This window comes from Chiloscyllium punctatum, chromosome 3 (assembly GCF_047496795.1).
Source record: "Chiloscyllium punctatum isolate Juve2018m chromosome 3, sChiPun1.3, whole genome shotgun sequence".
NCBI classification, from domain to species: domain Eukaryota; kingdom Metazoa; phylum Chordata; class Chondrichthyes; order Orectolobiformes; family Hemiscylliidae; genus Chiloscyllium; species Chiloscyllium punctatum.
In genome coordinates, this window is record NC_092741.1 from 145,659,351 (window position 1) to 145,675,126 (window position 15,776).

Genomic DNA, 15,776 nt, shown 5'->3' on the forward strand with positions numbered 1-15,776 from the left:
TTGTGGTATAAATGTGACTTGCCATTTACTAATCTAAGCTTGAACGTTCTTCAGTCTTGCTGCATGCGGGCACAAACTGCTTCCTTATCAGAGGAATTGCTAACGGAACTGAACTCCACAATCATCAGTAAACTTTCCCATTCCTTATGGAGGAGGGAAGGTCATTAATGAATCAACTAAAGCCAGATGAGCTTAGAATACTGCCCCTGGGATTGCCTGCAGTAATGCCATGGGACGGAGGTGATCAGCCTTTAACAACTACAATCAATCGTCATTTGTGCTAGGAGCGCTTGAGGAAATTTAGTCTCCAATTACCATAAACTTCAATTTTGCGTGGGGATTCTTCAGGTCAAACCCCATTAAATATTTCCTTGGTATCACTGGCAGTTATTCATCTTTCCTGAAACTTTTCTCTTTCGACCATGAGCCTGGAACTCAGTGACTCTAACAAATCGAATATCAGTGAGCAGGTTATTTCTGATTAAGGGCCACATGGTGCCATGTCCATCACAGCCTCTGTTCTTGATGTGCGGCAATTGGTTGGACTGGATTGATCCTGCTTTTAAAGATTGGACTTGCAGTTTGGCATTTTTCAACCTTGGCAGCTAGATTCAAGTACCATAACTCTACAGGCACAGATTGGTTACAGATGTGACTAGTTTTGCACGGTATATCATTAGTCCAATATACTCAGGGACCATACACCTTGCTGCATCCAGCCAATCAGTTGTTTTTTGATATCACATGGAGTGAATCAACAAGATTCACTGACGCTGGGGACCTCAGGAAAATGTTGAGATAGAACGCTCACTTAGAACAGATGACTGAAAAAGAACCCAATGGTTTCAGTATCTTCTTTTTCACTCATGTGCTGAGGTCTCCCATCATTGAACACAGTCACGTTCATGGAATCACTGCCTCTTAAAAGATATTTAATTTTCTTTCAGCATTAATGACTAGTTGCAACAGATCTCCACGACTTTACCTGGTCTTTTCATTGTGGGATTGCTTAACTCTGCCTACAGTTTGCTGCTTCGGCTTAACATGCAAGACATCCTGTGTTGAGAGTTTACCAGAATGCGATCTGGTATTCTTGAGACTGTCTCTTCAATACACATCTTCATAGAATATGCATTGGTCCCTTAGCTTGATAGCCCTTTAGGCTTGGTAAAATGAGGGGCTACGAGGCAACAGGTTGTAGTTATTGACAATTCATTTGCTCCTGGCTTCATGGCTCTTCAGTACTGTATTGTTAGATCTGTCCTAAATCTATTCCAGTTATTCTAGAAATTGTGCATATGATTAAGGGAATCCTCAGTATGACGGGACTTCGTTTTCACAAGAATTGTGTACTGATCGCTCCAATCTGTATAGTCCTGGACAGATTCATCTGTCACAGTTCGGTGAGGGAGGATGGTTCAAGCTTCCTCATGTTGATTCGCTCACCATCTGCCACAAGCTCAGTGTGGCAGCTCTCTTTCAGGACTGAGCCAGCTCATCAGCAGTGACAGAGCTTAGGGATGAACATTGAACTCTCCCATTAAGCTAAAGAATGCTGGAGAAACTCAGCAGGTGTGGCAGCATCTGTGAAGGGAGAGACAGAGTTAACAGTTCAAGTCCTGTACAACAACTCCTGAATTCAGTTCAACTCTGATTTCAAGTTGTTAATTGAACTGTCCCAACCCAAAGGACATTCCATTCTCTTGTTCACTTCAACGTTACTTCCAAATGCTCTTCAACATGGTGGACTATTGGTACATCAACTGGTTTTTAAAAATGCATTAATGGGATATAGGCTTCACTGACTGAGCCATGTGGGTGGAGCTAAGAAATAAGAACGGGATGGTGATGTTATTGGGGTTGTACTATAGGACCCCAAATAATCAATGGGAATCAGAGGAACAAATCGGCAGGGAAACTGGGGAGACTTGCGGGAGCAATACAGTTATTATAGTAGGGGATTTTAGTTTTCCTAACATGGACTGGGACCGCCAAAGCATTAAGGGCTGAGATGGGGTGGAATTTGCTAAATGCATTTCGAAAAGTTTCCTCAAGCGTATACAGTGGGTCCTACTTGGGAAGGGGCAAAACTCGACCTACATTTGGGAAATAGGACAGGATAGCTGATGGAGGGGACAGTAGGGGAGCAGGTTGGGACTGATGACCATAGTTCTATTCATTTTAAAATAGTCATGGAGAGGGACAGAAATGGTCCACAGGTTCAAGTTCTAATCTGGGGCAAGGCGAATTTTGATGGAATTAGACAGGAGCTTGCAGAGGTTAATTGGAGTAGTTTGTTTGCAGGCAAAGGGACCTCTGGCAAGTGGGAGGCCTTTAGAAGTGTGCGAGCTAGAGCAGTCAAGGTCTATATGTCCTATGAGGGTGAAGGGAAAGGTTGGCAGGAATAGGCGACCCTGGATGACGAGATATTGAGGTTTTGACCAGAAAAAGAGGTGCAGCTCAGGTACAGGAGGCTGTGATCAAGGTATACAGGAAATACAAGAGTTCACTGAAAGAGGAAATCAGGCGGTCAAAAAGGGGGCACAAGATTGCATTGGCTGAGAAAGTTAGGGTAAGTCCAAAGAGATACTTTAAGTATATTAAAGGAAAAAGAATAAGTAGAGAGAGAATAGGATCCCTCATGGACCAAAAAGGACATGTATGTGTAGAACCACAGGAGATGGGCAATGTTCTCAATGAATATTTCTTCTGCGTTTACCATGGAGAAAGACACAAAGACATGGGGAAGTTAGTAGTGAGTTCTTGGAGACAGTCCATATCACAGTAGAGGAGGTGCTGGATGTATTAGAATGTATGAATGTGGATAAATCTCCTGGCCCTGATCAGATATATCCACTGTAGGAGGCAAGAGAACAAATTGCGGGGGCCCCGGCTGATATTGTCACATCATTGTTAGCCACCAGTGAGGCCCCGGAAGACTGGAGGGTAGCGAATGTTGCGCATTATTCAAGAAGGGCTGCAAAGAAAAGCCTGGGAAATATAGACCAGTAAGCTAATGCCTGTGGGCAATTTATTTGACAACATACCGAGAGATAAGATACACGTGCATTTGGAAAGACAGGATTTGATTAGGTGTAGTCTGCATGACTTTGAGAGTGGGAGATCATGCCTCACAAATTTGTTCGAGTTCTTGATGAAGAAGTGCCCAGAAAGGTTGATGAGGACAGGGCAGTAGACGTAGTCTATATGGATATCAGTAAGGCCTTTGATAAGGTTCCACATGGTAGGCTACTCTGGAAAGTTAGATTGCATGAGATCCAAAGATAGCTGGCAAATTGGATACAAAAATGGCTTGATGTTAGGATGCAAAGGGTAATAGTGGAAGGATTTTTGTTGGACTGGAGGCCTGTGACTATTGGAGTGCCTCAGGCGTTGGTGCTGGGCCCATTGCTGTTTGTTATTTATATCAATGATTTGGATGAGAATGTACAAGGCATGATCAGTAAGTTTGCAGATGATACTAAAATAGGTGGTATCATGGACAGTGAGGAAGGTCCTCAGAAATTGCAGCAGGGCCTTGTTCTGGTGGGGAAGTGGGCCAAGAAGTGGCAAATGGTGTTTAATGTAGAAAGCATAGAGCATAGAACAGTACAGCACAGAACAGGCCCTTCAGCCCATGATGTTGTGCCGACCAATGATCCTCATGTATGCACCCTCAGATTTCTGTGACCATATGCATGTCCAGCAGTCTCTTAAATGCCCTCATTGACCTTGCTTCCACAACTGCGAATGGCAACGCATTCCATGCTCTCACAACTCTCTGTGTAAAGAACCCGCCTCTGACATCCCTTCTATACTTTCCTCCAACCAGCTTAAAACTATGACCCCTCATGTTTGCCATTTCTGCCCTGGGGAATAGTCTCTGGCTATCGACTCTATCTATGCCTCTCATTACCTTGTATACCTCAATTAGGTCCCCTCTCCTCCTCCTTTTCTCCAAAGAAAAAAAGTCTGAACTCAGTCAACCTCTCTTCATAAGATAAGCCCTCCAGGCAAGGCAGCATCCTGGTAAACCTCCTCTGAACCCTTTCCAAAGCGTCCACATCTTTCCTATAATAGGGCGACCAGAATTGGACGCAGTATTCCAAGTGCGGTCTAACCAAAGTTTTATAGAGAGGTGTAATGTCTTGCATTTTTGAAAGTCAAATCAAGGTAGGAGTTTCATGGTGAATTATAAGACCTTAAGGAGGGTAGTGGCAAATAGGGACCTTGAGTTCAGTTTCACAGTTCTCTGAAAATAGAGTCACAGGTAGACAAGGCAATGAAAAAGGCTTTTGGCATACTGGCCTTCATCAATCAGGGCACTGAGGATATAAGTTGGGAAGTTATGACGTAGTTATACAGGACACTGGTGAGACCATATGTGGGGTAATGTGTTCAGTTTTGGTCACCTTGTTATAGGAACGATATTACTAAACTGGAAAGAGTGCAGAAGAAATTTATAAGGATGGTGCCTGGACTCAGAGATCTGAGTTATAGAGAGAGGTTAGACAAGATCGGACTTTTTTCTTTAGAGTGTGTGAGACTGAGGGGGGACTTATATATGGGTATAAGGTCATGAGAGGATGGATTGGGTGAATGCACTCAGTCTTTTTCCCAGGGTTGGGGGAATGGAGGACTAGAGGGCATCAGTTTAAGGTAAGAGGGGAAAGAATAAAAGAGAACCTAAGGGGTAACATTTTTTACACACAGAGTAATATGCATATGGAATGAGCTGCCAGCAGAAGTGGTTGAGGTGGGTACATTAACAATATTAAAGAAGCATTTGGACAAATACATGGATCGGAAAGGTTTAGAAGAATATGGGCCAAGTGCAGGGAAATGGGGTTAGCTTGAAGGGACATTTTGGTCAGCATGGACTAGTTTGGGCCAAAGGGCGTTATAACTCTATGACTATCTATTGGCTGTCCTTGTTGACCTTGAGAAGATGGTAGTGAGTGACATTCTTGAACTGTTGCAGATCATTTGACATAGGTAGACCCACAATGCTGTTAGGGAGGGAGTTCCAGGATTTTGACCCAGTAACAATGAAGGAATGGTGATGCGTTTCCAAGAGAGAACGTTTGGAAAATGCTGTCCAAGGTGCTTTGATGAACTGCTGTAGTGCATGTTTTTGACAGTACATACTGCTATAGTTAAACATTGGTGATGGAGGGAGTGAATGCTCGTGGATGTGCTGCGAATCAAGAGTGTTGCTTTGTCCCAGTGGTTTCAGCTTCTTGAGTGTTTTTGTAGCCACACTTGCTCAGGCAATTAGGAGACTAATCCATCACATTCCTGACTTGTGCCTTGTAAACAGTGGACAGGCTTTGGGACGTAAGGTGGTGAGCTGCTTGCCACAGGATTCCTAGACTCTGACCTGAATGGTGAAGATGAAAACTAGCAGCAGCTTTCCTTATTCATGTTTGATCTGATTTCATAAGATATCACAGGGTCCAGAGAGAATACCGAGAACTCCTAGGGCCACCCCTTCATGCTTGTTATCTTTCAAATGGTGACGGAGGAGTCTGGGACATTGGCATAATTCTGAAAGTCAAGCCCTTGCATTTATTCGTCTCGCACAGTCCTCTCAATTGGGCACAAGTTCACGGATGTTAAGGCAGATTGTGCCTATGTGGTATCTAATGCTTAGATTGGTGCTACATGAATTGTCCAATTTTACTCTTATTCGATTTTATCTCAGCGGTTTTGATATAACGGAGTGGCACGTGAGACCAGTATCAGGGGCTGTGGACCTGAATGAACGAGGCTGAAGCCAGTTTTTAATTGCAGATTTAATTAACAGAACCAAGTTATTCTAATGCCGAGTTGGATTCATACTCATGTCTTCAAATTAGTAGTCCTGGCTCCAGGATGACTGGTCTAATGACAAACTTTCTGCACCAATTTATCTTTCTAGACAGTGAACATATATTTTTATCTATAGTTTTAATTTTGGCCTATTTATTCATTAATGACAAGATGATTTTGTTATTTTAGAAGAATATATTTCACTTGCTTTCTTACTGATCATGTATTTAAATATTTCCCATTGCATCTTATTTTTCAATTTATCTTTCCTTATTCCATTCTTTCTCTGAAAATTAACATTTTTTTTGAGATTTACTATTTTGGTCTTCAATTTCCTTTTGTCTCTCAATTATTTTCAGTCTGTCCTTTTCAACTGCAAATTTGCATCTTTTTCAGTCAAAGGTTTATAAGGGAACAAATGTATAATTCTATTTCATGCATTTCAAATATAATGTTGCACATTGTAAAATTCATAGGGACAAAATAAACAAATGCCAACACCATACAGAGTATGAACTTGTGAATTAGAATGTGATTTTCTACAAAATAATCATAATATGGTCTGGAAACAATGAAGTGTTTATTTTTCAAAACCAAAACTGAATTACATTCAGTAGAGGTAAGAATATGTAAAACAGTTTGCAAATAAACATGATTTTATTTATTGAACCCTCATATACAAAATGACCTTCTCATCTCAGAAACTTGATTACATGAAAGGCTAAGTCAATAGAATGATAGCTTGACTGTGAAACCATGCATCGGATACATCCAAAATCAGGTGGAATAGAAGGGGAAAGCAGAGTCTTAAAAGAGCAAGGAGCAATTCAGATTTGAGATTTAAGTTCAGATCCAATGAAATCTTTCTTCGCTTCCGAATATTTGTTAAGCAAGCACATTTATTGGGATCTGTTCAAACACTTTCATTCTTATCAAGTCGGAACTGGAAGAAAAGAAAAGTACCTCACAGCAGATATTGAAGTCCAGACAATTGTATACAGAACGCTGCATTTCCAAAAGATCTTGAAGCAAGCCTCGCCACTCACTTTCACTTACAGGTGGGTTCCTGATGAAGAGAATTTAAGATTTCAAACTATAAATCTCACCTGGCATTTCAGTTGTAGCTGCCCAATTTCCATTTTGATTTATAGTTCCAAAAGAAAACGTGTTGCTTTACAACTTGCATAGTTCTCGGAGGTAGAAAATTCCAAAGAATCACGTCCTTCTGAATGAAGAAATTCCTCCACATCTCGGTCATACATGGCCTATCGCTTAACCTGAAATTATGTTCTCTGGTTCTAGCCTCAGCAGTCAGGGGAAACATATCAGCTATATCCACCTTGCCACAAGTTGCCAGAATTTCCTAGGTATTAAATGATGTCATTTTCCTTTGTTGAAGTTCTATGGAAAACAGACCCAGAATTTTCAATCTCTTTTTAAAAAACAATCCACTTATCCCTGGGATTGACCTGTTGCATTCTCAATGTAACATCTCCTTAGATAAGAGTACCAAAACAGTACAAGCAGATGAGATCTACCAAGGCTCTATAAAACTGTAGCAAGATATCTTTTTTCTTGTACTCAAATCTTCTTTCATCTAAGGCCAACGTAGCACTCACTTTCCTAATTGTTTGCTACACTTGCATGCTAGTTTTAAATCACTCAAAAACAAACACACTCAGGTCCGTGTGAGTATTGTAACCAGTTACTCGCACTGGAAATTTTTGTGTATACCAGGTAGAGATGATGAAATCTTCCCTCAAGGATGTAAAACCCAATTACCAAAGCACTGAAAGCATAAATACATCCTGGTCAAGATCAATGGCCTCCAAACAGAACAAAGTTGCTTGTGCATTTGAAGGTGCACTGATTACCAGCACAGAGAAATAGCAAACTTCAAATTTACTCTGAATCAGATTGGCATGATTTTAGATTAGATTAGATTACTTACAGTGTGGAAACAGGCCCTTCAGCCCAACAAGTCCACACCGCCCCGCCGAAGCGCAACCCACCCATACCCCTGCATTTACCCCTTAACCTAACACTACGGGCAATTTAGCATGGCCAATTCACCTGACCTGCACATCTTTGGACTGTGGGAGGAAACCGGAGCACCCGGAGGAAACCCACGCAGACACGGGGAGAACGTGCAAACTCCACACAGTCAGTCGCCTGAGGCAGGAATTGAACCTGGGTCTCTGGCGTTGTGAGGCAGCAGTGCTAACCACTGTGCCACCGTGCCGCCCTTTATGGAAGTACATGGGACATTTTGTGGGAAAAATCTCAAGTCTCCCACACCTTGTTCTGAAGATTAGTTATTGAGCAATATTACCTGATAACAATAATGAAGGGTATTGTGCACTTAACTATCTCAGTTTATAGTCTTCCATCAGCCCTATGACACTGGAGCCTATTCCATGCCAAGGCGACCTTACACATTGCTCTCAAAAAGGACTAAAGGTCACCAGTTGATCAATTTTGTGTTTTGTGGTTTTCTCACCCTCATTTCTTTTGTGGTTATTCCATTATGGAAAATTAGAGGATTTGCTTAGTTTAATTCGACTTGCCTCATGACTTGACTGTTGGAGGGAAAATGAAAGCAGCATTACCAGCACAATCTAATTAAGTTACTTTTTTTTATTATTATGGGCTAAGTCTTTACCAGAATATTGGCCATCAGCTAATTTGTTGAAGGTAAGAGGAAGTTGCATGTTAAAATGCACTTTGAAACCCATTTTAGAACTTTACCATTAGAAAGCAATATGAGCTTTACTCACTTGCGTCCAACATGCCTGGTTAGCCGCACCATAAGCAGACGAGCCTCCTCTGAACTTGACTGTGTGTTCTTTACAAATGAAATTGGTTTCTGCAGACCATGCTTTTCCAAAATTTCTGCCACACTGAAGCAAATAATTACAAGTAATGAGTTAAAGTAACAACTTACAATTTTCAATTTTCTCTGACAGGGGTAAAGGAGCACATAGGCTGACTTATTTAAAAAGGGCGAGATATAAGCAGCAGGCAAGGACTGGACCAGGTCTGCATAGAGATTCTCTCAGTGGTCCCTAATGGATCCTACTTTCCCCGAGCTATTTTCTTGCTCTTTACATATTTTGTGTTTTACTTTATTCTCCCAAATGCTTTTGGCTTTCCTAATTTCCTTTCCTAAGTTCCTCCCTGCACTTTTTATACCCCTGCAGAGACTCTGCCGTATTGAGGCCTCGGTATCTGTCATAAACTTTTCTTTCTTTCTTAAGCATCCCATTATTGTCTCTTGACATCCAGGATTCTCAGTCTTGGTCCCATCCTTTATTTTGAAAGAACATGTTTGCATGTTACTCTTGCTATTTTTTCTTGACCGCTACCCCCATTCCCCCTCCACCTAGGCCAAATTGTATCTAGTTTTAGTAAAATCAGCCTTTCCCCAATTTTTGGACTGTTATTTCAGGCACATCTTTATCCACCTTCCTAATTATCCAACATCAAATTGAGTTATGGCCTCTAGCTCCAAAAAGCTCCTCTACTGACAAGTCTTCCACCTGCCAGGGGTCATTTCTGAATATCAGGTCCAGAACTGCCCTCTCCCTAGTCAGGTTATGTACTGGCTAAAAAAGGTTCTCTTAGATTCAATTTAAGAACTTGCTCCCTCCCCAACTTGTGAGCTGGAACTATTCCAATTGCTATTTGTATTATTAAAATTCTACAATAACTGCCTTATTATTAGCACAACAAAAAAGAATACTAAGTTCAGGTATCACAGATGTTGAAACAGTTTAGGTAGAAGTGAAAAATGATAAAGGGATGAAGTCACTTGTGGGAGTGGTGTACAGGCCTCCTAACAGTAACTGCATGGTTGGGTGGAACATGAAGGAAGAAATAATGAAAGCTTGTCAGGAAGGCATGAGGATAATCGTAGGAGATTTTAATCTCCTACAGACTGGAAATGCCTGATAGGCAAAAGAAGTCCAGATGAAGTAGTCCTACAATATTTTTGGGATAGCTTCTCAGAATAGCATGCTCTGGAACTGGCCAAGCAGCAAATTATACTGAACCTGGTATTGTGCAATGAGGTAGGATTAATGAATTAACTCATAGAGCAAGCACCCCTCAGTGGCAGCAATATGAATGAATTTAATATTATGGGTCCAAGATTTTATTTCAAGTCGGGGAATTATGAGTGTATGAAGCAGAGATGGCTGAAATGAATTGGTAAACTAGTTAAATGATAAAGTGGCAGGCACTTGAGATATTTCAGAGTACACAGAATTTATACGAGGTCAGTTTAGGATATCTGGTCAAAGTTATCTGAAGGGGTCTGTTTCCGTACTATATAACTATATGACACTACAAACTTAAAGAACAAACGTAGTTCTATTCAGGATAGAATTAATCACATGAAAAATTGCGTGTTGATTAGAAAGAGTCAGAATTGATTTCTAATGGGGAAATCATGTTTAACTAACTTGTTTCAATTTTTGAAGAGATAATAAAAGGAGTCAACGAGGTTAATGCTGTTAATGTGGCATATGTGGATTTCTAGAAGGCATTTGATACAACTGGTGTATGGAGGATAATTTCATAGTTTTGCAGATGAGTGTAAACTTGGAAGAATTGTGAACTGTGAGAAGAGTGCGGAACTTCAAAAGGACGCTGATAATTGGCGGAGTGAGTGAATAGGTGGCAGATGAAGTTCAAAGCGGGGAAGTGCGAGCGGGGAAGTGCGAGCAGAAGCAGATGCACTTTGGTCACAAGAATATTGAAAGACAATATGAAATGAGGGGGCACAATCCTAAAGGTGGTACAGGTGTATACATGTTGAAGGGAGCAGAACAGTTAGAGGGAGCAGTTAATAAAGCATAGTGTTCTCAACTTCATTAATAAGGACAGAGGGTAAAAGAGCAGGGAGGTGATGCTGAACTTGTCCAAGACACCTTTTAGATCTTAGCTGGAATATTGTGTACAATTGTGGATGCCGCAGCATAGAAAGATGTGAAGGCATTGGAGAGAGTGCAGAGTGAGTTACAAGGATGTTCCAGGACTGACACTTTTCAGTTCTGAGGATAGATTGAAGAAGCTGGGACTGTTCTCAGAGGAGAGATGGAAGCTCAGAGGAGATTTGGTAGAGATTTTCAAAATTATGATTGGGCTGGATGGAGTAACTGCCCATAAAATAAAAAGAATGATAGGGCATAGATTTAAAGTGATGTACAAACAAACAAAGGGTAATGAGAGAAAAATCTTTACACACGGCGAATGGTTAGGCTGTGGAATGCACTAACTGCAAGTGTACAGGAGGTAGGTTCAATGGAGACATTCAAGACAACATTGGATAATTTATTTGGATAGAAATACAAAGTAATAGAACAGGTACTGACACAATGGGCTGAATGGTCTCCTTGTGTGGGCTAACAATTCTATGAAAGCTTACGAAGCCAGGTGGCAGAAAATTGGACTCAAAATAAAAAGAACTCGAAATTTAATAAGGAAAAAATTAGCTAATGAGAGAAAAGCTGGCCAAAAATACAAACTTATCCAAAGTGGTTCTATAAATATTTCAAGAAGAAGGCTTAACAAGCGACACTTGTCGAGAAAGGAAGTCTGAAGAAATAATGGAATAAAAGGAGATGAATTCAGCAATTTGAATCATTTTTCATTGTGGAGGAAATTTTTTTAAAAATCCAGAAGCAGCATTCATTAAAAAAAAGGGGAGGAGCTCAGGGCAATGACACTAACCAGAGAAGTGGTATTGAGTAAGTTGATGGAGCTACAAGCTGAAAAGTGCTTGGGTGCTGATGGGCTGCATCCCATTTTAAAAGTAATAGCTTTTCTTAAAAGAGAGAGTTCATACACTGATTTTCATTTTCCAAAATCCCCTTGATTCAAAGGTGATCTCATTAGCACATCAATCCTTTATTGAAAAAGGGAGTCGTACCATAAACAGAACACTCAGACCAGCTAACTTAACATCTGTCATAGGGAGAATGTTTAAAGTTTTTATAGAAGCAGCTCGAACTCAGCACTTGGAGATGTTCAAGTTAATCAGAGTCAACATGATGCTGCGGACTGTAAGTAATTCTGAACCAGTCTATTGGAGCTCCCTGAGGCAGTAACTTGTGCTGCGAATAAAGTTATATGACATCCTGGTAACTTAATACTACAATTGCTTGCTATGGACTCTACCCATTCCAACACCTATCTCCACAGAAACAAGGGAGAAGTAACCAAGTAGAAATGCTAATTACCTATTCTTAAGACCTTCAACTCCATAGTTTGAAATTAAATAGGCAATTTAATTGTTACAAAACCTGACTTCTTAACTTAGGACATCTTGCACTGAGCTAGATAGAAGCTTGTAGCGAGAGGTGAAGGGCATAGTTGTTGTGGTCAACATTAAGTGCCAACAAAATAAGCAAGGAAGTTCTGCATTAGGTTTATGAGCAACTCAGAGTTAAATTAAAAAGCAGAACTTCAAAGGTAATAATCACTAGATTATTTCCTAAACCAGAATATAATTGAATTAGGGTAAATAAAATTAGTCCAAAGATTTCTGTGAGAGAAATGAGTTTTAATTCAGGGAAAGTGGTGATACCAGTACCGGGGAAAGCGGGAGTTGTACTATTGGGATAGATTTTGCCTGTGCCATGCTAGGACCAGTATTCTGGCTGGCACATAGAGAGCGCTTTAAACAAAATAGTCAAAAAAAGGGATTTTTTAAGATGTGATAAATTTAAGAGAGAGCTCAAGGCAAGACAGCAAAGCAGAAATAAGGAAAGTAATAATCTGACTAAGACAGGAAGGAACAGAGTGGACAAACCTAAGTCTGGGCCAGCAGATAAGCTGAGAGGTTGTGAAAATAATCAGGACAGAATCAATTCATACAATGTTCTCAACAAGATAGATTAATTAACAGCACAGATGAAAGAAACAGATATGGTATAATGCTATTTTTATGAGACATGGATTTAGGGTGACCAAGGAAGGGACCATTTAAGAAATGTGAAAAGGATGAGAGGTTAATGAATCAAGGGTGTGCTCAGTACATCAGTGAGATGGAATCTTCAATTGAAAGATCAAGATGTAGAATCAGCTTGGGTGGATCTAGGAAACACTAAGAGACAACAAACATTGGTAGGAGTTGCTTATAGATCACCAAACAGTCGCAAAAATGTAGGGCATAATAGAAATTAGGAAACAAGGATTAAATGGTATTTATGTCAGATGTCAACATAAAGACTGGGTAAACCTAATTAGTACTAATGCTGTGGAATAGTACTAGTCCAAGTACACTCATATTAATCATGGAATTTATGGGAGATGGCATTCCAGAACAATATTTGAGGAACCAACTCGAAAACAAACTATGTCAGATTGAGTATTTTGCATTGAGAAAGGGTAATTAATAGTGTCATTTTAAAGAAGTTTCAAGGGGGCAGTGACCACAATATGATAGAATTTTATCTGAGTCTGAAAATGATGTGGCTCAATCTAACACTGAAGCTTTAAATCTAAACAAAGGACATTACAAAGGAACGGGAGGCAAAATGGCTGTGGCAGATTGAGAAAACACATTAAACGGCATGATAGGAGACAAACAAATGCTAATATTTAAAGAACTAATATATGATTCCCAACAAATTTGCCTTCAAGGAACAAAAACCGAGGTGGAAATGTTAGCTAATCATGACTAACAAGAAAAGTTAAATACTGTAATAGATCAAAGGGGGAGGCTTAGAAAGTTGCAATAAAAAAAAGTAGTAATCCTAAGGACTAGGAGCATTCATAATTCACTAAAATATGCCGAAGAAACCGATGAAGAAAAAGAAAATAGAACGTCCAAGTACTACAGGTAAAAACAAAAACAGATTGTATAACTATGTAAAAAGGAAACAAGTAGCAAAGGCAAATGTGGGCCCATCGTAGGTAGAGAGTAGAACTTACAGGCAGGGAAAAGGAAATGGCAAGATTTGTTTTGTTTCTCTTTGCATCTGTCTTCATATAGTGGGTACAAAAAGCTTTCCAGAAATACGAGACAATCAAGGGTCTAGTGAAAATGGGAAACTTAAAAGAAATTACAGTTTAAAAGAACAGTCCTGGAGAAATTAATGGGACTGAAAGTCGATCAATCCCCTGGACCCAATGATCAGTCATTTCAAAGACTGGTTGTGGAGATAATAGATGCATTGGTGACCATCTTTCAAAATTCAAAGAATTTTGGAATGCTTCCATAGATTGGAAGGTCGCAAATGTAACACAACTATTTAAGAAAGGAGGGAGAAAGAAATTGAGGAACACCAAATCTGCTAATCAGCCATGCAGTAGAGGAAAAACTTGAATCTATTGTCAAAGACAAGATAACTGGAGAGTGAAACAACTGCAGTAGGATTAGGCATGGATTTATGCAAGGAAAATCATGTTTTACAAATCTCTTGAAGTTGCTTTGAAGAGGCAACTAGCAGAGCAGATAGGAGAGAACCAGTGATTATGGTTGGATTTTCAAAGGTGTTCACAATTCAGTCTTACACACAAGTGACTAAGTAATATTAAAGCATGTGAGATTGGGGGTATTATAATGGTATCAATTGAGAATTAGTTAATGGTCAGAAAAGAGACAATAGGATTAAATGGATCATTCTCAGGTTGACAGACTATGATGAGTGGGACACCAGAAGGATCGATGCTTGGGCTCTAGCTATTCATAATCTAGGGTCAACAATTTGGAACAAAAGCAGAAATTGCTAGACCAACTCAGCAGGTCTGGCAGCATCTGTGGAGAGAAAGCTGAATTAATATGACATATCCAGTGACCCTTCTTCAGAACAATTTAGATGGGGGGGACCAAACGTAACATTTCCAAGTTTGCTGATGATATAAAACTGTGCAAAAATGTGTGTTGAAAGCAATCAAAGGGAATTTAGACACGAGTGAGTGGGTGAGAACATGACAGATGGAATATAATGTGGAAAAATGTGAATTTATCCACTTTGACAGGAAAAACAGGCATGCAGAGTAAATCTTAATGGGTGATATACTGGGAAATGTTGATGTTCAAAGGGACCGGAATGTCCTTGTGCCTCAGTTACTGAAAACTAGAATGCAGACACACAAAGAAACAATCATGTCCCAATACTACAGCATTTCAAAACATCTTACTCGTACTGTGCTGCACTCAATTACTGACAATATATCTCATCATCAAGTTTTTATCGTTAAGCATTTTTTTTAAATGGACGCATATAAATCAGAAGGGGAGAAGTCTTACCTCAGATGTTGTTCCAAAAGGTCAACCTGGTCATGCAGAGTTTTAGACATTTCTGTCTCTGGACTGTGATAAAAGCACAACGGAAAAAAAATTGTTTTTATACCTTTAAATGACATGCTAGCAACTTTTGGCTGAATAACTGATACTGCCATTAGTCTGAGTTCAATTTGATACAAAGTTGTAAAACAATTATCTAAGCAATAGGAAACAAACAGCAACAGAAATTGCTGGAGAAACTCTGCAGGTCTGGCAGCATCGTTGGAGAGAAAGCAGAGTTAATGTTTCAAGTTCAGTGACCCTTCAGAACTGCGGCGGAGATGGCGAAACTGGGAAAATGGTCTAACTTAGAGAATCTACTTATCTTTACAATATCACCTTCCACACAACTCAAGATTCTAACCTAATGGTACTCTTGGTGGATGATATTTTTAGATTCTTAAATCTGATTTACCTTTCCTGATAAACTAAATTAAAAGACTGAAGATGTTTCAAGGCATTCATCAGCTGAATGTACATCCTATTAACTGTCTTAAGTCTTTGGTTGGATATTGTTTTTCTGAAAGTTCGAGCCCATGTTCTAGGAGAGCATTCAGGAATTGGAATGCATTGCCTGGGAGAGTGGTGCTGCTGGATTCTATAGGTGCTTTCAAAAGAAAGCCGGATAGATGTGTCAAAGTGATGAATTTCAAAGGCTATGACAGGCGTG

General features: G+C 40.0%; 1 protein-coding gene across 3 annotated transcripts in view; it reads right to left on the reverse strand.

Annotated features, from left to right (window-relative positions):
- nbas (NBAS subunit of NRZ tethering complex) overlaps positions 1-15,776 on the reverse strand; it is a 248,990-nt gene that overhangs the window by 141,560 nt on the left and 91,654 nt on the right. For all 3 annotated transcript variants that reach the window (XM_072561955.1, XM_072561957.1, XM_072561954.1), the window contains exons 27-29: positions 15,071-15,133; positions 8,589-8,711; positions 6,775-6,877 (exon numbers count right to left, since the gene is read on the reverse strand). In XM_072561955.1, the coding sequence (XP_072418056.1) occupies positions 6,775-6,877; positions 8,589-8,711; positions 15,071-15,133 (289 nt within the window). The remainder of the gene's footprint in view (positions 1-6,774; positions 6,878-8,588; positions 8,712-15,070; positions 15,134-15,776) is intronic.